General features: G+C 39.8%; 2 protein-coding genes across 3 annotated transcripts in view; both read left to right on the forward strand.

Moving 5' to 3' along the window:
• Positions 1-9,390, forward strand: part of LOC135170390 (lipase member J-like) — a 41,900-nt gene extending 32,510 nt beyond the window's left edge. The window contains exon 7 of one of the 2 annotated variants that reach the window (XM_064136163.1): positions 8,968-9,390. In XM_064136163.1, the coding sequence (XP_063992233.1) occupies positions 8,968-9,167 (200 nt within the window). In that variant the 3' untranslated portion in view covers positions 9,168-9,390. The remainder of the gene's footprint in view (positions 1-8,967) is intronic. The other variant, XM_064136162.1, reaches the window with a different exon arrangement.
• Positions 9,391-13,987: 4,597 nt separating this feature from the next.
• Positions 13,988-24,130, forward strand: LOC135170384 (protein krueppel-like). Its single transcript, XM_064136155.1, has 3 exons — positions 13,988-14,422; positions 17,069-17,768; positions 17,960-24,130. The coding sequence occupies exons 1-3, from the start codon at positions 14,383-14,385 to the stop codon at positions 18,702-18,704; spliced, it is 1,485 nt and encodes a 494-aa protein (XP_063992225.1). The 5' UTR covers positions 13,988-14,382; the 3' UTR covers positions 18,705-24,130.
• The last annotated feature ends 582 nt before the right edge of the window (positions 24,131-24,712 follow it).

Below are 24,712 nucleotides of genomic sequence, written 5' to 3' on the forward strand. Positions count from 1 at the left end.
ACTTCGTGGGAAATGACGACTACGTCACGGTAGACGCCATGTTGTGTACCTCTTTCTCCGAGTGAATAATTAAAAAATGCGAGTGGGTAAAACGGGCACTTCCTGGTGAACCTGGATTCAGGTACCAGGAGCAGAATTTTTTTTTCATCCAGGAATTTCCTGGAATTCCGGGGCTGATGGGGGAAGGGTCGAATTGAATGAGGAGTTTTTTGGCTCTAGTCCTGTTTTAATTTTTTAATTGAGAAAATGCTGACGAAATTGGAAAATTAAAAATGTTTTTAGGTTTAAATATTTAAGATTTGTTTATATCTATGGGGATTTTTTTACTCAATTTTTTGCGTCACTGTTGTTTCACAATGGAACAGATAAACGTCAGACGACGATTATTCGAGTAATAAAAAAACCCTCAGGCTCCACCGCGGGACGATTGTTGAATTAAATTTGAAGGAGGAAAAATCAAAAAGTACGAGTGCAAGGGCACGCGTGTTGCATAAACATGATTAAGTTTGACCGTCGAAGCGTGTCGGCATCTGCCCCAGGAGGGGGAGGTTACGTATGGAGCAGATCACCCTCTTGAACGAAAATTTGTATATGTATGGGGCCGCATATAAAAATCGACAGTTTTTCCCTGTCGACCCACCTTTGTCCGACGCTTTTTTTGAGGGTTTTTTGTAAATGACGTGTGCTCCAGACACCATTGTTGGTGAGATTATCGAGGATCCATTCAGTGGTGTTATTTGATGAATGTGAAAATTCACATAACATTTGTCATAAACGTACTGTCAATTATTTACATTATTTAAAAAAAATCATATCACTATCTCAAAGTGGATTCGACAAATTTAGACTCAGTTAATCTATTAAATTTTCTATCAATTAATTGGATAAAGAATAATGTATGTAATAATGTAAAGATGATTATCCGAAAATATCTGACTCCACTTCAATTGAAATTGTCGATAAAAATTATTGAAAAATTTAGTCGATCGCACCCGAAAATAAAATAGAATTTGGAAAATAAAGAAAAATCAAGTCACGATGACGATTTAATTTTAAAGATCGTTTCTGACGACATATGTCGCTTTAACGTATCTCTCTTCTCCCTTTTCCTCCCTTGAGTGGAAAAAATGAGAAATACACGAGTGGTGAGCAATGCGCTAACAGCCGCGAGGTACAAAAGAAAAATCGTCGGTGACCGCCGGTTGCGTAAAATCGTTCCAAGCCGAGGGGTGGATGCCCGGGCACGAATTATTCGACGAAAAGAAAAGCCCGGGTACATAACGAGGAACACATCGACGATCTTGATCGTTGAATTTTCGACGCGTGGGTGACTCAAGGATGTTGAGAATAAAGGACTCGACTGTTTTCTCGATGCGCACCTGCCAGAGGTGAGAGGGGTGGTGGTGGTAACCGAGGACTATTATCAACATCTATGTCGACAGGAAGGAAAAATTTTGTCCAGCGGATTTTTCGGAAGATAAAGGGGGGCACGTGCTCCCGATATCTCAATCTCAATTTCATCTACATCGCAAGGATTTTAATTTCCCACCGAAAATTATTATTCTTATTATTTTTATTTTTTATTTCTTTGAAGAATGAAAATCTTTCGAATTTTGTAAAAATTACTCAACGATTTTTTCAGTTAAATAAATAATACGGTTTGGTTGGTTAAAAAGATGGGACTGAATTCAGATAAATTTCGTTGATTTATTTTATTTATAACGAATTATTTGTATTAAATAATAATTATTTACTGGGAGCAAGAGTTTGAGTGAAATTTCACTCGATGTCCGGCTCCAAATTATCCTTTTGGGTTTTTCCTCTTCCCTGACTCTGGTGATAGTTCAAGTGAAGACAAATAAGTGTTTCGAGACACTCGAGGGGATCGTGAGTGATAGAGAGGAAAAAAACCGGCAAATTTCAAATAATTTTTTTTCCACATCGACGAATTCCATACGCCCGGCACTCGACTCCTTATTTCCGTCTTATTTTCCATCCCCGTCGGAGCCAAGAGGCACCACCTAAACACGAGTGCGGCGGTAGAGTCACTTTGAAGTCACTTTCTGGTGGGACGGATGAGGAAAGTCTGTTGGTTCTGGTTTTCGGGACAATGGGAATAAAAGTGTCGACAATATGGTACTCGTTCTCAAGTGGCAAAATGTTCCCCGACCGGGGAAAATAAATAAATTAATTAGGGGAGACTCCGTGAAAGCTCCTCCCCCTCATCCTCCTCCTCAGATCATCGCATTCATCAAAATTGCAAAATCCAACGCACTTCACCAACTTGTTCTACTTGCAGGAGGTCATGATCTGCCGACGCCATCCATCGGCACGAGCTCCAGGGGGTGGGGGTGGTGGTTGTGGGTTTATAACCAACGAGAGTCCCAGATAAATGTGAGTAAAGAGGACGGAAACTTGAGAGAGGACGAGGAGGGAATGCAAGACACGAGCCAGCCTGTTGCTGGTCGCGTGGACCCACGTGTGTGTGTGTGTGTGTGTGTGTGGCTGTGGGTATATAATATTGAAACTTCCGCGGGGGGTGGGTGCAGAAGGGGGGCCGAGGTGGAATGGGAAAGACGGTAGGTGGGCAGTAGTAGAAGTAGGAGGATGAGTCGGCGAGAGTGAAAGGTAACGTGTAGTTAAAGTCAACAGCTTCCTGAGGGCTTTATCCCATACGAAACAGGCGATTTTTCGAAGTTGAATGATTTTACTTTTATCGTTTCAAGAAATATCAAGTCAACATTTCACTAAAATAATTATCACTCCATAATCCATTATAATATAAAGAAAAATATGGGACCAAAAGAGGTTCTCATTTTGGTCTGAGCTTAATAAATTATATTTGAAAACAGATGGAACGTAAAACAATCGTTCAGAAAAATATTTATGAGCGAAAATTGTATTGTAAATAGTACAATAGTAATTTTAAATTACCAATTCCAATTACCAAAAATTAACTGCAATTTCTGAAATTGTAATTACGAACTGGGATTTTTTTTTCTCAATTTGGGTGGTCCCTTTTTGAAATGTTTTTTTATTCAAAAAAACAGGTACAAATGTAAAATGCCAGTGCCGTGACAGAGAGGGCAAAAGCCATTTGTCAGTGTCCATTAGTGTACCGTCATGTATCCAAACGTCAGCCACACAATGTTAAAGAGTTGTGTATTTGCGAGATTAAATGAACCGTGGGCAGTGGGATACGATTGTGCAGCTGTGCAAAAGGAGACGAGGGAAGAAAAAGGAGCATTGAAAGAAGTGGTTTGTACTCATGAAAACTCGGGGGAGAGGGGGATGAATTTTGACACACAACAGTCGACGGTAAAGGAGTATATGGAAAGTGGTTTCCTCCGGGGGTGGCCTCTTGAGGTGCGTCCAGGCGCGAAAGTGCTCCGGGAGGGCGAGAGATACCACCCCCAAAAAAAAGGGGAGCCATTGAAAAAAAAAAAAATAAAAGCCGGAGAGTCCTTTGGACGTGGTTTTATTCACCCATGAAATTCATATTTTTTTTCCTCTCAAGGAGATCTCAACTTGATATTTAAATGTAGGAAAGTGTTGCGAGAGATAAAGGAGATAAGGAAATTCCATTTCATTACGAAAGGGAATTAATGGCTTGAGAAACTCGAGTGATGTATTTTTTTTTATCGGAGTTTGAAAATTACAATCGTTCGTTTGCCCCTAAAGGGCCGTTCGGTAACGATTTTTTGATGAGTTTTTCTAGCTACTAATTACCCTTTCTATTTGTGTAAATGGAATCGGTATTTCCTAGTTCATTAATTCCCAGAAACGCGACATTTTTAAATGGAGTTGAAACTCTCAGATAAGTCGATGGAAATTATTAGTGCAATTGAGTAACTGAATTTATTTATTGCGTGAATATTTAAAAATCTATTTTCCGTGAAACAACCTTGGAAAGGCATCAACTCAACCACTCATTGCCCTAAAACAAAATTAATTAACATAAAATCATCATCACCTCAAAAATAATCTTTTCCCCCAAAACAGTTTTCCAAAAAATCAATTCCACCAAATAATTCACATATTAAAATTCAAAAAAATCTCTCCACAATTCTCTCCCTCTAATTCTCCTAAAACCCTTCTCCCCGTTCATTTGAAACATGAAAAAGCAAAACCAAATAAGAATAACATGAAAATCACGGTGTATTTATGGCTGATCCTAACAATGAATTCCAACGCACGCAAGACGCCAGGGAATGAAAGCAAAAAGGGATAGAAGGACCACACATCGCAGCATCGATCCTCGGCCGATTGAGTCGTATAACCCGGAGATTATACGCCCTCATCTCAATCCCCAACAAAATTTTTTTCCCTTTTTTTTTCAACTTTCGTTGTCCCCTGCGGCGCAATCGAGCACTACTCACCGAACGTGTGATTAAGTCGGTATTGTTGGGTACAATGTGCAGTCGTATATTGCCAACGTGTGTGCATTTATATATTTCATACTGGGACTCCACCTCGAGGCCCTTTGGAGGAGCCAATCGAAATGGAAACCCTCGAAGCACCTGCCTCGTTATGCTAATGCCCTTGTCATGGCGACCGAAGTTGTTTTCGTATCAAATGCCGAAACAAAGAAATAAATTCAATTATAGATTGGGGGAGGGGGTGGAGGAGGGAGAGGGGAGAGAAATCATTACAGTAAACAATCGATTGGCCACTGGTGAGATATCGCTGACAAATATACTTTTCAATAGATTTTTTTTCCATTAGGGAAATCAGTCACTTGGACTTGCTCTAATCGAAAGATGAGAATGCTTGTTTGCTTCCTCGTTGAGATAGTAAAATAAGTTGTACGTTATTTTGACTCGTCACTGAGCGATGAAGAGAGTGAAGGGTCAGTGACCCGAAAAATGACGTGCATCACATGAAGCAAATAAAAATAGACAAATGGTGGAGAAGAAATTCTCGGAGTTTGATTTTTCGTCGTTTGGAAAAATCGATGGAGTTGGAAGTAAAATGATTTTTATTAAGGTGTAGGATAAAGTAGATTTTCAGGTCACGTGTGCATAAAATGTCATTTTCCAGTTTGACTAATGAATGAATATAATGAATGAAAGTAGATGAAGATAGAGGGAAATTTTAGGAGCTTTTTGCAGTTGAAAAATCGATGTTGGGAGAAGAAATTGTTTTTCGCACTCGTTAAAAATATTTTAGTAGATGTACAACAATAGTCGCGGGGTGGGAAGTAACTCGGCGAGTTGTGGGGGTGGAATATCGTGAATTTGCAAAATTATTCAATTTTTTTTCGGTCCAGATATCGCCGAATTGCAAGTGCTATCGATTTTCACCAAAATTCGAGGAAAAACTCGTCGCCATTACAGCTGCGTAGTTGTGGAGAAGTGAGAGATGCTCTGCCAATGAGAAACTGAAGCGAGATGGAGCGAAAATAACCGAGAATTAGGGGGAGGAAGAATGATGGAAATAGAACACCCCCAAAAGAAATGTTGGTCAACCCTCCCTTTTCGTGTGGGCAATACCGGAGTGGACGTTATATTAGAAGGGTGATCCTGGCTGGACCCCCCTACCATCACTCTCCTTTTTTTTCTTCACATAAGGGTGAACATTCACTCCGCCTCGAATTACTCACCACCCTTAAAAGTCCGCACTCAGAATTTCCGGGCCTCGTCTCTCCCCTTTCGTTGTTGCCCCGAAAAAATCCGAAAACCGGAGGGGATTTGTCCGTAAACGTGGAATAAAACTGGCGCATTGCGTAGGGGGTTGTGTGTATGCCCTAACCCCCTCCACCCTTCATGTGTAGATGGAGCATTTTCCAACCCCCTTGCGCCCTTTTTTTCCAGCGAATTTTATGGAACTAAAAAATTTAAAAAATTCTATGTTTTGCTCACTTTTTTCCCCTTTCGAGCTTTTTTTCGATTATTTCTCGACGGATGCGGGGGAAAATTGGGGAGCGATCGAAGGCCCGGTACAAATTGGGGACGAATAGTCCAGTCCAAATGCAAAGAAAATATTTGATATTGATGTTTGTGTGTTCATGGATTTTTCAGTTTATTTTATTTCAATTGATTTCTTATCTATCGCCGCTCGTAATTCTTATTTATAGATTCTTTGTCAATCGACGCTCGGGGGATCAATTTTAAAAAAAAACCGTCAGTACATTTCCAGCGAGAAATTTATCACTTAAAAACTGAAAAACACTTTCGATCGCATTTTTCCAACTAAGAAATTAAAAAAACTTAATTTTATTCATTTAAAAGCCCAGGAAATGTCCTTGAACTCAACTCAAGCGGTTTCTACCGAATAATAATTCATACAATCAATATTTATTTGTTTAAATACATTGATTCCACTTACAATTGCAAACGCGAGTGAAACAATTTTTTAAAAGTCAAAATTTGGTTCCTCCGTCGGATGAAGGGACTCGCGACCTGCGAATTTTGGAAGTTCGTGGTCACCTCCCCATGGAAGGATAGACGAGGATGTGGAGGTCGGGGTGAGGAAGGTGAGTGGAATCGTACGTCAGATGCAGAGACGAGAGTTTACTATGTGCAAAGGGAAAAAGGGAGGAAATAAAAGAAAAAAGAATGAAGAAGAGGGAATCGTGGTCCGATCAGAAGGGCTGAGAGAGAGAGAAAGCAGGGAAGGAAAGCAGCGAAAACGGTGAGGGGTGGGAGAGCGGGGTGGACGTAAACGTGGGGTGGTTTTAGCTCCGCCATTCAATTTATCCGAGGATTGACAGCTCTGTTAGGCTCTTGTTACGTTCGCCGCACATAGTCTTCTCGTGCCTTAAAGCGGACATTTTCGAAAGAACTCGACTTAAAAATAAATCGAAAATAAGGAGACGATGAATGGGTTACTCGATTTTCCATAGCGTAAGGGGATGTCGATTAATACATCATGTGTCTCATTAATTGAATATTAATTCTGTCCATTTTATCTCAGAGTATCCGAAGTAACCAATAACCCATTAATTCCCTTTTTAGGTTTGTATTTGTCTGGCGGAAAATTACCGAAATAAAAAATGATTTTTTTTCTAGTGAATTATCCCTTCAATAATTTTTTTCTATTAATTCAGTCCACTATGGATTTCCTCTTGAATCTCTTCCCTAATCGGATGATTGGAGAATGGAACTGAACTGTTTATAGGAACATTCCCTGGCTCCACTATTCATCCTCGAAAAAAAATAAACCGTCGAATCAAAGAGATGGAAAAAAAAAACATGGCAAGGATATTTGAGTTTGACCGGGGGATGCACCTGGATGGTCAGATGAGATCCATAAACCCCGATTTTGCAACGGACATTCGGGCAAATGGGGGTTGAATCCCTGGGAGTTGAACCTACGATGTGTAAAGATTGAGGAAATCGATGTATTGAATGTTCTATTTGAAGATGGAGAATCGATGGGCTTTCGGGGATAAATGTGAAAAATATTCTCTTGGAAAATCATCCCTAAAGGTCGGGACATATCTAAATTTCCCCCGAATTATGTAATTAAAAAAATTATCTCAATTTCCCCGGTCGATCGGAAGAAAAAGAATTTTGAAAAATTCTGCGCGTCACCGATCGCGATAAAAATTTTAATGGCGCCGTGAAGAGAAGAGGACGCTAATTTCTCGAGGCAAAGGGCTAGAGCTGGACTACTAGAGCAGGGCAGAGTGAAGGATAAAATAATGAAGCGGACGTCCTTCCTCCTAGACCAGCTGGTGTCGGGGCTACGGAGGCTAGTTTTCTTCTCTTTTTCTGTGTTCTATTCGCACACCACATGTTCGCCAAGTGGGCAACTTCTATTCCTGACTTAAAAATTAATGCAGAATATACACACGAAGGGATGTACGTGTTATTAGGACTAGTCCGTTAGGGATAGCCAATGATGCCTCTGATAATTAGACGATTGGCTAACGAGTTCGATGTCTCGAAGCTGTTTTTTTTCGCTCTTTTGAGCTCAACGCGATTTTTTATTTCAATCGCATCAGCCGTCACAGGTGGTCGATTTCACTCTCCTGAGTAGCACAAAGGCTCCCTATCAGTGTCATGTGGTAATTTATTTTTTAAAATTAATTATCGAATGGTAATTGATCATGTAATTGTTCCTTAATAACGTTTTTTCTCATTTTTTAAATTTTTTTAACGCTAAAAATGTCGTGATAGCTCGGAATGAGGTCGGACTAGTTACCGTACCTTCAAAATGATTCAAAATGGAGATTTTACAATTTTCAGACGTTTTTCTAGGGCCCCAGCTACCCCCACAGGTGGATGTGACAATTTTTAAGTGGCACGTCTCGATATTTTCTCCTCCATTGACATCAACCTCCGAAAAAACCCCTGGACAAAAAATCAAGAGCGTTGGCCTAGATGTCGAACAGTTCGCACAAACGCCCATTGAAATCTTCGAATCACTAATTTTTTTTCAATTTATTGAAGGCTTTTTAAAATTTTTCTCATTGATACACTTTATCGAAATTTTTTATTTCTCAAGAAAAAATGAAACCGATCCGCATTTCTTATGGCTTTAACGAACAGCCACGGACCATCTGGCGGAATCTGCGCCCTGAATCATGATCATACGTCCATCATACCGAGAATGAAGTCAGTCAGACGTGCACGAGATTATTCAGTCATTTGTTTGCGGGGCGAAAAAAAAAATTGGAAAATGGAATTTTTTCGATTCTGGTCATTTTGAAAAAATTCTCGATTTCTTTCGGATGCGCTCGACGGTTGGACCTGCTGCCAATCTCTGATGCAGGGGCAGATTGGCTGTAGTTCGTTAAAAGATCGAGAAAAAAAAACAAATCGGTATTTTAATGGCAGAAAAAAATTGTTGAAGAGCCTGAGAAATTATTTAGAAAATTTTGCAATGCGGGGAGAATTTTTTGTAGAAATTATTAATCATTGTTTCTTGCAAAATTACCCCACGGCCGAGCTCACATAAAAAAAATGGAGGAGTGGCTTAATTTAATTCACGTTTAATCCGTATTTTTATTTTTATTTTCAGTTGAAATAGTCGAGCACATGTGTGAGGCCTTAAAGCCGACACGTCCATCACGAGGACGCGCTCGTACGTTTGTTTTGCACGACACCCTGGATTACCAAGATTACCGCCACCAGTGCCCTGTGCCTCACCCGAAAAATTCCAAAAACTGTGAGGAAACTACAAAAGCTTCATCGTGTATAACCGAACATAAAAATACATAAGCACCTCGGAGTGCCCCGTATTTCCCCTTGAAACCCCAGTGACCTAACGGTGACTCCTAATTTTCTGCAGCTCCGAATCTATGGGTTCAGACAATTAAACTAATTTTTATAACTTGAAAATGTCTTCCGAGTGGACACAGGTATGGCAAACAACAACAAATATGACAGCACCGCCACCTGGAAAAATTTAACAAATAAAATGGGGACGTAATTAGCCTTGGGACCTACCCCCACCCCCTTAGTCCATTGACTGTTCCTTCCAAAAGCAACAGGACAGTTGTTGGAAGGAACTCCACAAACGAGTCGCTAACTTGTTGCGACTCGTTTTTGAACACCACAAACTGCACAAATATCGTACCTCTAATTATTTACACATTTTTCAACGCTATTCAAATTAAAATCATCAAACATATTTCCGAGGTCGGTCCCTTTACCCCTAAATTTCAAGATATTTAAAAATAATTTTATTGTTTAAACTTTTGCAAGTTTGTATTTCCCCCTCAACATCGAACTGACAAAAAACAAAATAATGAATGTAATAATTTCAATAGAATAATTTAAATGGAATGGAATAATTAAAAAAGTCAGCATAATCAATTGAATGAACAATCAGGCCAATCACTCATCCACTGCCCAATAATTTATTTATTATTTAAACATTCAGGAAAAACAAAAATGATTCCAGCAAGAAAATTTCGGTTCCCAAACCCAAGATAAACTTAAGGTCGACAGTCTCGTCTCCCTCTGTTTAGGTAAAGATTTCTTTTCCCTTTACCTTTACCCCCCCCCTCCCCCTCCGACCATATAATATATTCCGTAATATTGCGCATTTCAAGACCAAGGAAATAAAGGGGGGAAAAGGTCCACCCGAAATCCTCTTAAAACTATATAACGCGGGAACAAACAGACCGGTGAGGTTCGACAATTTTGTGTCCACAACTCGATATTTTTTTTTATCGGGGATTATGAAGCTTAAGCCGGGGGTAATTTTACGACTCCCATCCTCGAGAGACGATTATCGATACTGCGCACCATGCAAACAACATATTTGAAAATAATAAAACTATCGCAGTCGAGTCTCAAAGATTCTGAGCGTGTAACCTGCAAGTTCATAGTAGATAAATTATAATGTTCAAACAAGTGTATTTATTTACGATAAAATTCTGGATGTAATTGCGATCGTAAATTTGTCAAGCGCGATTGATTATTCAATTAATTAATTATTTTCCACGGTGAGACATGAGCGTCGAATTAAATAGAAAATTAATGGCGATTTGTTTTACATTCGAGAGAGTTAAATTAAATGAATTTTCATTGGGAAGAAAATTATAAAATTCATAATAATAACTGTGTTGCGATAATTTATGATGATTATGATAGTTGTGATAACTATTTTGGTGGCTACTTTAGTGAGTGAGAATTGTATTGGATTTATTGCCCATGAAATATGGATTGAAATATAGAAATTTAGTATTTTCCCTAGGCCCTTGACAAACCCTTACTGTGCAATGTTTTTGGTCATTATATTGTGGAATAAATCCTTCACTCTGAGGTAATAGTAAAGCCCGGTAGCCCTTTTGTTGTAAATATGATGCGACTGATGCCACTGAAGGAACAAAAAAGCTTCGAAGCAGTTAAATCTGTCCCTGAATTTTTTAGTTCACCGAATTTATGTCTCACGCAGCGACATTATTTTCATTGATCAGGTGAATATTTGAGTTTACAACTGATCTAGTCAAGAGATGTTTACCAGGTAGACATTTCGTACCTGATAATTTCTGTCGTAAAAATATAAAAGTCAGGGACCCGTCCCATCTCGGTCATTCCCCAGGAATTCTCTTGGTCGGGCAGACGTGAAGACGAGGAGGATAAGCCATAAGGAAGGGAGATCCCATGATAAAGGGATAGAGAGAGAGGCCTCGGTTTTGAGTAAAACTGGAGCAATTTGCGTCGCCTAATTGTGGGCAATCAACAATCCTCCCGTTTTCCCTTTCCATTTAGCGTTTGTTCAAGGTGAAAGACCTCATGTTCCCCATAGACCCTTAAGTATATGAAGTTTTACTGCACTTTATAATTTTAAAATTATTTGGAAAGTATTTAGAAAGTATTAAGAGCGTATTAAAAGCAAGACTGTAATTTAAACAAAAATTAATTTCCATTTTTTCCTGCGGAGATAATAATTTCCACAATTTTTACGGCGATTTTGTGCTGATGGAAATTCGGAAAACCCGATTTTCCGAGAATTTTGGAAACACAAGAGCTTGAGAAATTCTATATATCCCCCAAATGTTTATCCCAAAAATTGAGATTGTGTGAGGCCTCCTTTTTGGGTATTAACATGCGGTGTTAAAGGCATAGATTATGACATCCTGAACGACTTTTAACTAGTATATTACGTTTAATTGTTTTATATTCTTCGTAAACGTTTGTCATAGAGACGAAAATTCGTGGGGAGTTAATGTTATCTGTTTTTGGAATTTTTGAAATCATTTTTTGCTAATGGAAAGGGCCCAAATGTTTCTCGAAAGGCATAACTGAATTGTCACGTGACAATTATTTTTTATCATAAGTATATTCGGTTATGAACTCTTCCTTTCAAAATAATTTGAATATTTTGAATATTTCATATTTGCGAGGGATTAATTGGTGAGATAACCCTTCAGGACCTTTCAGTAACGAATATCATATATTATTACTCAACATTAAAAAACACAATATGAAAATTTAAAATATTATTGTTCATATAATACAATAAAATAATAATATAATATAAGACTATATAACAACAATTATTTAATTACATATGTGTTATATGTATATGATATTCATTACATTTCTGGTGTTGCACAAAGAAAATTGGGCAGAAATGGTTAATTACCCTTTAAATCCCTAATTATAAGTCATGGATGCACCATAATGACCTCTATATATTAATCATTATGCTTGTCCGGAGACTACCCTTGCTGCACCTCCCACTTACCGATTAACTTCGAACCTCAAAGCCGTAGATTATGACGTCCTGAACAATACTCAAATTACACTATTTCCTGTATCTGTATACCGATTCGACACAAGTACCTTGCACTCGGGCTGGTGTTACTGTACACTGGGAACAGTTACACCCAGCGGTGTTCACCCTTCTAGACCAGGTATATACCAAAAGGGTTGATGGCACCAGTGCCTAACAATGCCGTCCCAAAATCCCTGCAGGTAGACGGCATCGAGCTTTCACGTTTTGTGAAGACCCAAGGGTTAAGTCGTAATTATCGTCAATAATCCCATCGTGGTGGGGATTTCCTACGACAGGTTCATATCGTAAATCGAATCTCGTAACGAGGACAATTGGAAATTAAATAAATTACGAATAAAAAAAAAATACAAGTCGGTTGTCATTAACGGAATACAATTATAATTATAAAATCCCTATATTATATAACATTATGATAATTATATGATAATCGATACCATATTATTTATTTTATTTTTATTATTTCTCTTATTATTTATCTTTTTTAAAAATTCTTTTCCAATTGTCTTCTGCGTGCGAGGGCGACCGAAAAAAAATCGAGCAAATTGAATTATTTTGAAAAATAAAATTAATTTCTCTGTCGCAATTAATTTTGATACGTCGTATAATAACGTAAAAAATTTTGATAATTTTTTTTTACAACAGGAGGCAAGCGAAGTGTTTATTCCCTTCGCTGAAGTGATAATTGATTGCGTGCTAAACGCTCTTATTGTGGTTCTCTCCTGGTCACGGAATCATGAAATTTCAACTGCATTAAAAAAATTTGAAAAATGGGAAACGAGAAGTAGATGAGGATTCCCTGTAACCGGGTTTTTTTTTCTCAATCATCGAGCAGTGGGACGGGAGAGGGAGAGGGAGGGGAGGGGGGCTAAGCCCCTCGAGGTTCTTTTTTAGGCACGCGCGGCGCACGCCCCGCGGGCAGGTGAGCCCGCGTTTTCCACCCTAAAAAACACACCGCGAGTGTGTGGAGCCCTTCAGAATGTAGTTTATTTTCATCTCCGTGCGAGTGTTTCTGTCTCGTTCTCTCAAGTACTTCCGAAAGTTTTTCGCATACTCGAGTAGTCGAAATGAAGAACTTGTACGACTTTTTCCAAAAAATCCGGAGGTCTCGGAGGAGAATTTCTTGAAGAACTTCCAGTAGGAATTCCCTTAAAAATGACAGTTCATGTACTATGATAAATTATTGAGCGATTTTCCCTGATTTTACGTCGGATGATCGGGAAAATCCCTGAAAAAAATCAGCTTTCCTCCGGTACAATTTCCATTGAGGAAATTTTCGAAAAAAATCTCTCCCTGCAGGAGTTCCCGAGCGAAAAAATTTACCATAAACAAAGAGGAGTAGTAAAATTCCCGGAGAATCCGTTAGCCCTCGAGAAAAAGCTGTGCGCTGTAACTGGCATCCCCTCGCGGGTTTTCTCCCCGTGTCGAAAAAATTCACCGAAAAAGAAAGAAGAAAGCCGAGAAAAAAAAGCCCCGAAAGGAAAGCAAACGCTGTAAAGACTTCTCTCTCGTCTCCTTCCCCACCCCATTGGCCAACAGGTTGACCCCCACCACAGGGGCCAATTTTCCCTCTTTTTTTCTCTTTAACATCGACTACTTCTGTCCCCCAATTTCATCCCCCTTTTTACGGTAACTGCGCCGAGGGGTTGGCGTACGCCTCGAACGGATTGGCAGTTGGCCAGTGGTGGGGATAAACTCCTCGTGAAAATTCTTCATAGCAAGGGGTGGGGGTTGTTTGACTACTACACCAAGCGCGCGCGTTCGCTGTCAGTTAGTATTGGGTTAGGTCAGCCCGTAGACACATCGTTCGTTGGTCTCCCCAATTTAGTCGTAGAGTGTTCGGCAATCAGGAACGTTGGGACTCGAGTAAAAAATAAATCTAATCTAGTTGAGTTTTTATTTTATTTTTTTCATTTTTTTTCCGACACCACCGCCGATCATCCGCCAACAGTTACTGCATATTTATGAAAAAAAAAACTCATCGGCTTTGAGTGAAAAAGTGCACAACGAACGACTCGATTTATTTATTATAAATATTGACTGGTGCTCATCATTCAGTTGAGTTTCACGTGTGAGTGATTTTTTTTTTTTGGTTCATCTTCGAAGGAAAAGGAACAAATTTTTTCAGTGATTAATTACTTGTGAATGGAGTGTAACAAGTGATAATTCTTTTACTCGGATCATAGAATGGCCCTTTCCTATCTCCAGGAGGCACAGACTGACGCAGGTAATTATGATTCCAGGTAATTAGTTGTGGCCCGAGGGGCGACGGAAAAAATCGGTGAGATTTTCATTCGGAAAGGGAAATATTGAATGAAAAATCATTTTACCTGAATCGTCAATGTCCACCCGATAAACCGGTCAATGTGTGAAATCGATGATCGGAGTTTCGCCATTTTTTTTTTATCGGTAAATACATTCCACGTGCGGAGAAGCCGCTGCGAAACGGCCGAGGGATTACGTCAACTCTTCTAAATTCTAAATTCCCGTGGCTCCGATTGAATTCTTTTCGGTGCGATAAGAAAAGATTTGGGGAATCACATTGTTTACACAGACAATTTAAATTCTTTCGAGTGAATTTTCAATGTCACTGGCTGTTGTCACACGCGTGTCAACAGTCAACTGACTCAGTGTCAAAGTTCGGTCCGATTTAAATTCATCGAGGGATGTCGATAAGAGTGAGTGCAGCATGGGATTGTCGGTCACGAGTGCGGAAAGTTTTTTTTGGTCTCATGGGAACTGAAAAGCGTGAGCTGAAGGTCAGAGGTATTCCAAGAGCCGAAAAATCCTTTTCCCACAGTTACCGAACGGTTTTCATTAGGATAACGTGGGGAAAAGTGACGTTCTGAGCGCGCGAGGGGCCCCTAAAAGCTCACTTTTCCGTACAGTTACATAAAGTGAGTTTTTGGGGTTACGAGACGTTAAGGATTCGAATGAAAGATGAGTGACATAATTCCGCGGGTCAAAAAACCTTTTTCCACGAGTATCGAACCATTTTTTTGAAGATCAAGTGCGGAAAATTAGTGTTTCAAGCGCACGAGGCGCCTAATAAAATACTTTTGCGTACGGTGTGATGGAAAGAGTCTTTCGGTTCACGAGCCAACTTTCAGTGACAATTCCAAGGACTAAAAAACACTTTCCACCGAGTTTTGAAATGTTTTTTTCCATAAGGGTGTGCGAAAAAAAAAGTTTTGCGCACCGTGTGATGAAAAAATGTGTTCGATCGACTTTTAAGAGTAACAGTGCTTCTCTGGAAAATATATAAAGCCCGTATATGGCCTCTCTTGGCGACCAATTAGAATGAAACATGCAGGCGAGGGCGGTGTTGCCGGGAAACGGACTTTTTAAAGCGCTTGAGGGAGGAGAAGAAAACGTCGGAAAGGGTTCTGGGCTTCGGGGGTGTTGTCAAGGAAATAAAAGGACTTTAGTCGAGTTCCCTACGATCGATCAATTCGTCGTGAAGGATGACCAGAAGAATATCAGGGGGCGGGGAAGAAAAAACCGGTAGCGAAATGGTAGGACGGTTTAACTCAGTTTCGACAATTGTTTTCATTTATTATCTCGAAATCTAAAGGGAATGGGAAAAATTTTGTCATGACCTTTGTTGTAGCCCTCAATTCACTCTTCAAAAAAGTTATACACGAATATTTCGTTATCTCCCTCCGGTTTGGAGTTACTCCCCGAAAACTGGAATTCAGTAGCGAAGTGCTAAAAGGAGATTAGTAACGTGATCCTCGGCTCAGTTTTCACGGAAAATCTATGAATCTGAGGGAGCTAGCGAAATTTGTGTCTAAACCTTCTTTGTAGATCTCCGTTCGGCCGACCAGAAAGGTTATTACGAAAATTTCTGTATCTCCCTCCCTTTCGGAGATATCCGGATAAATCTTAGGTAAAAGTCCGAGCCCTTTGTCGCAGTTGAAAAAAAATTATAATTCTAAGAAGCCAAATTGAATTTTCTTGCCCCATTGAGAATAGACCCGGTACCGCATAGGAATCTCCGGGAGAAAGAAAATCTGATAGAAATTAAACGATTACCCCCCGAACCGTCGCGTATGGTGGTGCAATGAAATCTAAAAAATTCAAGAATTGTCCCTAACACTCCCATAGCCCCAGTACCCGCATGGCCTCTAAATATTTTCACCGTCGGTAACCACAAAAAAATTCTAGAAAGAACGATTGAAGTCTCGTCGGGGGTCCAAAGCCACAGAAATAGCGAAAATAAAAAAAAAACCGAACGAGACAGTCGCACAGAGACAATGAAGCCGGTAAAAAGCAGTAGAAAAATAGCGAGGAAAAAAATAATCACGGAAAGACGGAACACACTCGGTGGAAAGTCGTTGGCCCCGAGACTGCCAACGTGGGTGGATCTTGGGAGGCTGACGGGGGCTTACGTGAATGAAGCACACTTACGTGTGGGTGAATGGAAGGACGAGCGTACGCAAAACTACTTTTTCTCTCAGCCTCTCATTCCCCGGGATTTCCCCGCGGACATAAAAAATAAATATCACCGCTAAAACGACGATATAATAATATTTCTGATCACCTAAATCGTCCGATCGATCGGCGCGTTTTTTCCGAGCGGCGGTGTTGCCGAGTCCCCTCTACGCTCCCCCGACACGTCGAGCGATTTTCGGCACCAGCGCAAACCGCACGCGGTCGGTTGACAGGGAATTTTATTTGTCCGTCCCTCCCCTCGGTATATCTCAAGCAACAATGCATAAAATATTATTTTAAAAAATCTAGTCATTCGCGAGACTCCTTGAGGACCAAAGACAATTTTTTTCCGAATTTTTCGTCCGACGAATGAACCGGAAAAAAAATCGACGCACGAATTACCCCCGGGTGTGAGGCATAATTTTATTTAAATTTCCAGGACTCTTGACGAACCAACAATTCGAGATGAAGCAGGAGAGTGAAAAACAACCGTTGTCACCGCCATTGAATAATAACACGTCAGTATCAATATTTCCGCGAATGGGTGCGGCAGCGGCGGCAGGACTGTCAATGCTGACACCCCAGCAGTTGTTGGCAGCGAGTCACACGGCAGCTCTGATGGCCGCTGGTATTCCGGTGTCATTGCACGCGAGTTTGGCAGCAGCAAGTCCGTCCCTTTATGCACATACACAATCGTTATTCGGGGGTTGGCCACCAGCAGCCTCATCCCCCCCGCTGTCCCTCCAACACAGCCCCATATCTCCAGCCCTGAGCACCAAATCTAACTCTCGATCGCGTACAAATAACAACAACAACAACAACACCAGTACTGGCAATAGTAACAACAACAATAACAATATTGTCAGCAGTAGTGCAGACCGGATGTTGCATAAAAAGGGATTGGGAAAGAAGCGGGGACCGAAGAGTAAAATTGACTTGAGTTCACCGACGATGGTTGAGGGTACGGCGCCTCTCAGCCCACCGGCTTCAATAAGTCCAGAAGCTGTCAAGGACAGTAAGGATAAAATTTTCACCTGTCGCACTTGCTCAAGATCATTCGGATACAAGCATGTGTTGCAGAATCACGAACGAACTCATACCGGGGAAAAACCTTTTGAATGTCCTGAATGCCATAAAAGGTGAATATTTAATTAGTCTCATTAAGATAAAAATAGGGGTGCGGGTGATGGACGTTAGGTCAAGTGAGGGGGGGAACTTAAAGGGCCCCCTGAGGGTCAGGGGGGGTTCGAGGACTGAGGGAAGAGACCTTGTAGTCTTGTGAGGTCCAAATCAACGTCGAATAACGTCATTTAAACGTTTACAATTTCAGATTCACCAGAGACCACCATTTGAAAACCCATATGAGACTCCATACAGGTGAAAAGCCATATCACTGCAGCCACTGTGATCGTCAATTCGTCCAAGTAGCCAATCTGCGTCGTCACCTTCGCGTCCACACCGGCGAGCGTCCATACGCCTGTGAATTTTGTGCCCAAAAATTCAGTGATTCCAATCAACTGAAAGCCCATCTTCTGATTCATACGAATGAGAAGCCCCTCCAATGTCCTCACTGTCTCAAAAGGTTCAGACGAACACATCATCTACTTCATCACAAGTGCACAGCACGACAGGGTGCACTGCAAATGGCATCGCCTTCAGCAGTGAGCGATGACCTGGACGAGGAGCCGGACATTGATATCGATGGTGAGGTAGATGAGAAGCCAAATGTATCATCAAGAAAGGCCCACAATCGCTCACTACCAAGTCCAGGAATGAAGAGCGAAGCTCCGATGCCATTGAATTTATCTGGTGTGTCAATTGACCTTCCTGAGCAGACTGAACCCGAGGACTTGTCAATGTCAACTGGCATGCACAGGCCATCATCACACAGTCACAGCAGTGGTGATTCACCACTCAGCAGGAGCCCAAGCAGTGATACACTTCATGAAGATGAGGAGGACGAGCTCGATGTCTCCGAGGCAAGTCCCAGCACACTCTTCCTTCATCGTCATCACGACGAGTACAGACTTCATCTAGCTAAGATAGCTAACAGTGGCTCCAACAGTGCATCATAGTCGGGCCAAGGTACGTAGACGACAGCTACGTAGCGTAGGAACTTGTTGGTTGCGTGAGGATTCATTGATACAGACCAATAACGAAAAAAAAAATTATTCAGTCATAGCGTGATTAAGATTGGTTTCTCCCTGTAATTATTCCTTGATTACTTGTATGATTGTAAAGTTGATGAACGTGTGTGCTGGCCAAAATGACGGTAGGGCATTGATGATTGAAATTATTACGGAATTTGTAGATATGGATAAATGTGTCAGCTGATTGATATCACACAGGCAAGATCACTTCGGTCGTTGTGATGGGAAATAAATGAATGAAGTTCATTGATCTTTTCATTTAGCTCGATTACTCGTGCTAGATAGCAAAATATTCAGGGATGCATCGATGTACATTGATATCATATAGACAATGCGTATATTTGTATGCATTTGATAGTATTACACTGAGTTGGCGAGAAATTTGTTTAGAGTGCATCAAGGATGATGTGAATTTTCAATATTTCTCTTGGTCAGTCTGAATTATTAGGTAGAAATTCGTATTTCGGTGTAAATAGTTGTATTCATTAATGAAGAACAGAGATTAATATCGAGGAAACGCCTATATTATATATTAAGTTTAGACGTTGTAGTTAGTGTGTTTAATTATCATCTTTTCCATCGGAAATCGCAGAAGTTGGGGAGACGAGGAATATGCGGATTTACCATGTTGTCCGGGAAAGGGCAAATGGAAATTCCAATGGAATAGACAGTTCAGTGGGATTAGAATGTTCATCAGATAGCCCAGATGGTGATTGATTTTTAATGTCATTCAATCCAGTCGATAACAATGTATATTTATTTTTCTCCCACCTCGGGGCTTCTGCGTGCCACGTTGTTATTGATTTATAATTTTTTATTATTATTATCACTATTATTTTTTCATAGATAAACATGTAAAATGCCAAATCGAATGAATATTGTTGAATACAAAGTTACCAAAATTCAAAACTACGAATTTTTCGATTGACCTGACGCTGACTAAGAACAACTCAATATTTTCATGACGAGTGATGTGGACATTGCGAGCAAATGAATTTTTCAATGTTTTTGGAATTCGTAGGGGGGTGGAGGGTAATATTTCTGAGAAAATTTCACAGGTTCAACTCGGAAATTTTATCGGAAATACCGAGGAGTTTTGGATTTAATGATCTAGAAGCTTTCACGGTCAGTGGATTGGAATTATTCCCCAGGTTCGTACTAGAATTTCTCTAGAAAATTCCTCCAGGCGTCTTGAGGCGGAATTTTGGGAAATCGTAGTTCGAAGTAATTCGGAAAGTTTCTCGGGATTTTGAAAAAAAATTGAGGAATTCCAAGAGATTTTCAGGAGATTCAAGCATTTTCCAAGAGAACCTCGAGTGTGTTGAGTTTTCAAAAATTCAGAGAATTTTTGGAATACTCAAGAAATTGTAAAGCATTTCAAGAAATTCGCGGATTTTTAGACAATTCAAGGAATTTCTAAAAACTCCAGGAAACGCAACGGGTTTGCAGGGATTTCCCAAGAGTTTCAAATGGTTTAGGATTTCAAAAAATTCACACAATTTTGGAAATATTCAAGAGACAATTAATAATCTTTATAAACTTCAAGAAATTTTTTTTCGTAAATCTAAGACTACTTTTCGCCGTCCTCGAGGAAAGACACCTCCACAGATGTCTTTCTTCACTTTCCCTGATATCAAAGGTCCAGTCACCGTCAATTGCCTGAGCCAAATTCCAAATTTTCGTGAAAATCACCGGCTAAATAAAAAATTCCCTAAAATATAATTTCTCAAAGTCAAAAAATAGAGACTCTCCGGGGCCCCTGTTCGTTAGTTCTCAATGTGTTTCTGATTTATGTCTCGTCATGCAAATTTTCTAGAGTAAAAAGGGGAGGTGGACAAGGGGAAACCTTGGGCTCTCGACCTCCAGTGCATTGTTCCCCCGCGTTCCCCCGAATGTTGAGGTAATATCTCTGGCTCTCTCTTTGCCTGGAGATCCCTGGACCTCCCCGTAGCCGACAAAGAGACACTACAATCGTTTGTGCAAATGTCGTTCACAAAATCTTGAAATTGCCCTCGTTTCCTTCCTCAGGCCATTTTAAACGCTCGAATTTCGCCCGGGAGGTAGCCAAGGGTGTCTGCAGGCATCGAGTCCCTTTTTTTTTTCTCTCTCCGTTTTCACTTCTCCTTTCTCATTTTTTTTGCTCCTCGGGGCCCGTTAACTGCGTTGGTACATCGCTACACGTTTCACTTCGTCCATTGACGTGGATGCACTCTCCGGGGATGACAATGGCGTGTGCCCAAGATATGTTTCTTATTTGATGCTACTCCCGGGCGCTTACGCTCGATCGAACTCGATCAAGATTTATTTATTTTATTTATTTTTTCTCGGGATTTTCGACTGTCGGGGGATGGTACCCATAGATTCTTAGTCCTCGAGAGATGGGGGCGGGAGGGGGAGGGGTAAATATGAGGGAATAATGGGGGTAGAAAATTCTTTCGGACTTTCCTCGAGGATTACTGAAGTGGGTCCAGGTATTTCAAGGATTTTTTTTAATCAAAACGTTTCCACTGGGCCCTTTGGGATCCCTCGAACAATTTGCGATTTGTGATGGACGAAATGTGTGTGGCCCAGGCCCTAAGGGTAATTTTTTGCGGGTTCTCTTAGTCCGAATAATTGTCATCAAAAATTGTAAACGGGTCAGTGACACGACCCCCAACTCCAACGTCTCCGAGAGTCAAATAGACGGGCGGGAAAAAAATATACAAATGCGGTGGCTATTGTGAGTGCTTCTACAGGAGATAGAATACAGAATTGTAACGAACGGTCGACAAGTAATGTGCCCTTTTAGTAAAAAAAACATGTCCCTTGGTCTTGCGAAATCAGCGCCCTTTCTGTGCGTTTTTTACAGGACTTTTGCTAACGAATTTCACTTCATTCACTGTGGGGTGGATTTCTTATTTCTCATCCGAGGGAACCGGTTCAATTTACTGGGGAATTCAAATGTCTGACACACTTGCATATTTTCCACTAGCGAATTGGAGTGCACGAGAAAAAATATTCAGGAGAAATTTTAGCGACGGTATCGGAAATTTTTTATGTAAAAAATCAAATCTTTTTTTTCTGCTGAAAAATGTTTTGACCAGAATAAATATGTCTCACTTATTTTACTTAAATTCCAACACAAAATTCTTGGTTTGGTTAATTTGGTAAAAGATAACGTGATTGAGATGTTATTTATTGCTCCCAAAACGATATTTCTGAAACGAAAATAAAATGAGATTTTCATATATAAAAAATTTGGGTAAATACACATTTAGCGCAGGGAAAAGTAATAAATTTATTTTATTATGTAAATTTGCGGGAAAATATCTAACGCGTAATTACTACATTTTCCAAAAAACATTGAAATCTATTTATTCTGCTCGCTCTACATCATCAGAAAAATTCGGTGATAGGGATGGGCGACATTTCCTTTTTTCCGAAATTTCCCAGTTCCCTATTTGACATAATTAATCTGATTGATTAAGAATAAATGACAACTTTTACGCGACCAGAAATAATGATTTCTGACTGTAAACGCTATAAGTGACAAATGAACGATTCCAGTCGTCCATTTTTTTCAAATTTACCAGTAAAAAAATTACTAAATAAATTCTTTGAGTGTAAAAAAAATTTACGAATAATTGATATTACTCCTAACAATCGCTCGTCCCTACCCGGGAAATTTGTTATCTAGCATTAAAACTACAAAAAAATAAATAAATACCAAACGCTCCTCGACTATTGAAATAGTTCCTAAAAAGTCCATTCGAAATAAGCTATTAGATTTATTTATAAAATTTCCTCTGTGTTCAATAACTTGGTAATCGATAATTAAAACGATAATTAAAAAATTTCGTCGCTTGTCCCAATGTCGTAAACTATTATTGTTGTCACTTGGAGAATCCGAAACGATAAGAAACGGTATAAGGTATTTTAATGTATATTATCATTATTGAATAGTTTAAACGTCGTGGAGTAGGAAATTATCAATTTTATCAATTTATTTGAGGGGAAGGAGGAGAGAGACGACAAACAATTGCCAAAATACGAAACTTTAACAAGGAATATTAATGAAACCACTGAAATTTCAAATTGTCACGAGATACATCTAAACGGTATAATCAGTGTAACTAATTATGTAATTTTGTACAGCAAGTTTAATATAAACGTACGAAATTCGAGGTGAACCGAAATATTTGATCGGATGGAATTTAGCCGGTCAATATCTCCAAATCTAAGAGAACTAGCGGATTTTTCATAATGACCTTTTTTGTAGTGCTCACCTCGCTCTACAAAAAAGGTTATGATAAAAATTATTTTATCTCCCATAAGTTGCGAGATATTCGCAAAAAACTGGTGGATAGGTCTCTGATCGCCATTCATTTGCGAGCAGTTCGTATTCGTGCGGAAATTCCATCAGTTCAGGTATTCGGTCCTCGAAGAGTGCGCGGTACAAATACAGACCTTACGAATAATTGAAGGAGAGAAGGCATAATAGTTGAATAATAATTGTGGATCAATGATAAGCCATTGTAAATTGTTCTCGCTTAGTACACGATAACGCAAGTACCACGATAACCGCAGATATCATGACTCACTGAGAAAAAAAATTCTTTTCCCCGAGTCGTGCGGAAAAGTATCATTTTAGACGTGCGACGTGTGGTTTTAACTTTTTTTTTTTTATTTTCATGCAATTTTCCGCCCCGTGCGGTAAAGGCACCTTTTCCGTACAGCTCGAGGGAAATAATTTTTTTTTCAGTGCAATTATGGACATTCAGCATGAAATATATATATAACTGTTTATTGTTTCACTCATCTCCCTGACGTACCGCGCGAGCAGCAATTTAAATGGCACAAACAGAAGTTATTTAAGATTGAAAGAATTAGTGTAAAATAGAAATATAAAAAAAATGATGAAAAACAATATGAAGGGACAAATGTATACTATGAAACTGACACTACCTCACCAGACACCTAATATATCTCAACCACAAGACTGATTTTACATAGTATTCCTATAAGTAAGAGAACAAAAATAATAATAAAAAAAAAATGTCACAATGTGAATGAGAGAATTTATTCGTATGAAGAGATCATTTTTTTGTAAGTAGATCAAATGACCACTTAACACACCAGATTTCATGGACGACGTTCATTGATCGATGGACGTCTGCTTTTTCTCTCTGAAGCAATTTTTACATTATTCAATTGACTATTAATCATCCGGCTCCGATAACAATTGTAAAGCGTATCTCGATTTTGAAATTATTTGGTTAAACGAATCAGTGTATAGATGGGCATTTACTTGTCTCTTGATTCGACGCTCGTCGAACATATTTTTATTATTAAAGATTCACTGTTCAATCGTTTTTGAGTGTTTTTTTTTATTCACTGAACCTTTATTATAAACAGGAGGTGGACGCCCTCGCGGGGTGAGGTAAGTACTTCTTAAAAAATTATATTATGTAATTACTGAATTAATGACAGTGACACTATTGATAAAAATTACTTTGGGCTCAGGAAAATCGGTAAAAACTAGAAATTAGTAATAATTTTTTTGAAGCTCCGGGAATTGTTTGTTCTTTCGGATAATTTTTATTGGATCGTTATCTCGGCGCGGTAGTTGCGCTGTCAAAAAATAAAATTTTTGGAAAGAAGCGGTCTCCCTCCCCTAGAGGTGAAACCTGCATTCAGCTGCCGCCATTCAATCCGACGTTTCCAAAATCCAGGATTCCACGCGGGTGCCACGTGCACAAAGGGGGTGGTTACGAGTGTGCGCAAACGCATTTACTTGTTCACTCGGGGCAGTATATATTGTTACCTCTATCTTTATTCTTCTTTATGATTCGAGGACAGAGGAGAGAAGGGGCCAGTGGCACAGTGACACATTATGCCGTAATGTGGGGGCACGTGGCAGATGTTGACGAATATTTTTCCTCGTTGTCGAGCAA

Source organism: Diachasmimorpha longicaudata, chromosome 17 (assembly GCF_034640455.1).
Source record: "Diachasmimorpha longicaudata isolate KC_UGA_2023 chromosome 17, iyDiaLong2, whole genome shotgun sequence".
NCBI lineage: Eukaryota > Metazoa > Arthropoda > Insecta > Hymenoptera > Braconidae > Diachasmimorpha > Diachasmimorpha longicaudata.

What these genes read in the sequence shown, in the direction of transcription:
- LOC135170384 (XM_064136155.1), top strand. Translation starts at nt 14,383, where the DNA reads ATGGCCCTTTCCTATCTCCAGGAGGCACAGACTGACGCAG. An exon ending in GGAGGCACAGACTGACGCAG is followed by an intron (nt 14,423 to 17,068) that starts GTAATTATGATT and finishes TTAAATTTCCAG; the next exon opens with GACTCTTGACGAACCAACAA. An exon ending in TGTCCTGAATGCCATAAAAG is followed by an intron (nt 17,769 to 17,959) that starts GTGAATATTTAA and finishes TTACAATTTCAG; the next exon opens with ATTCACCAGAGACCACCATT.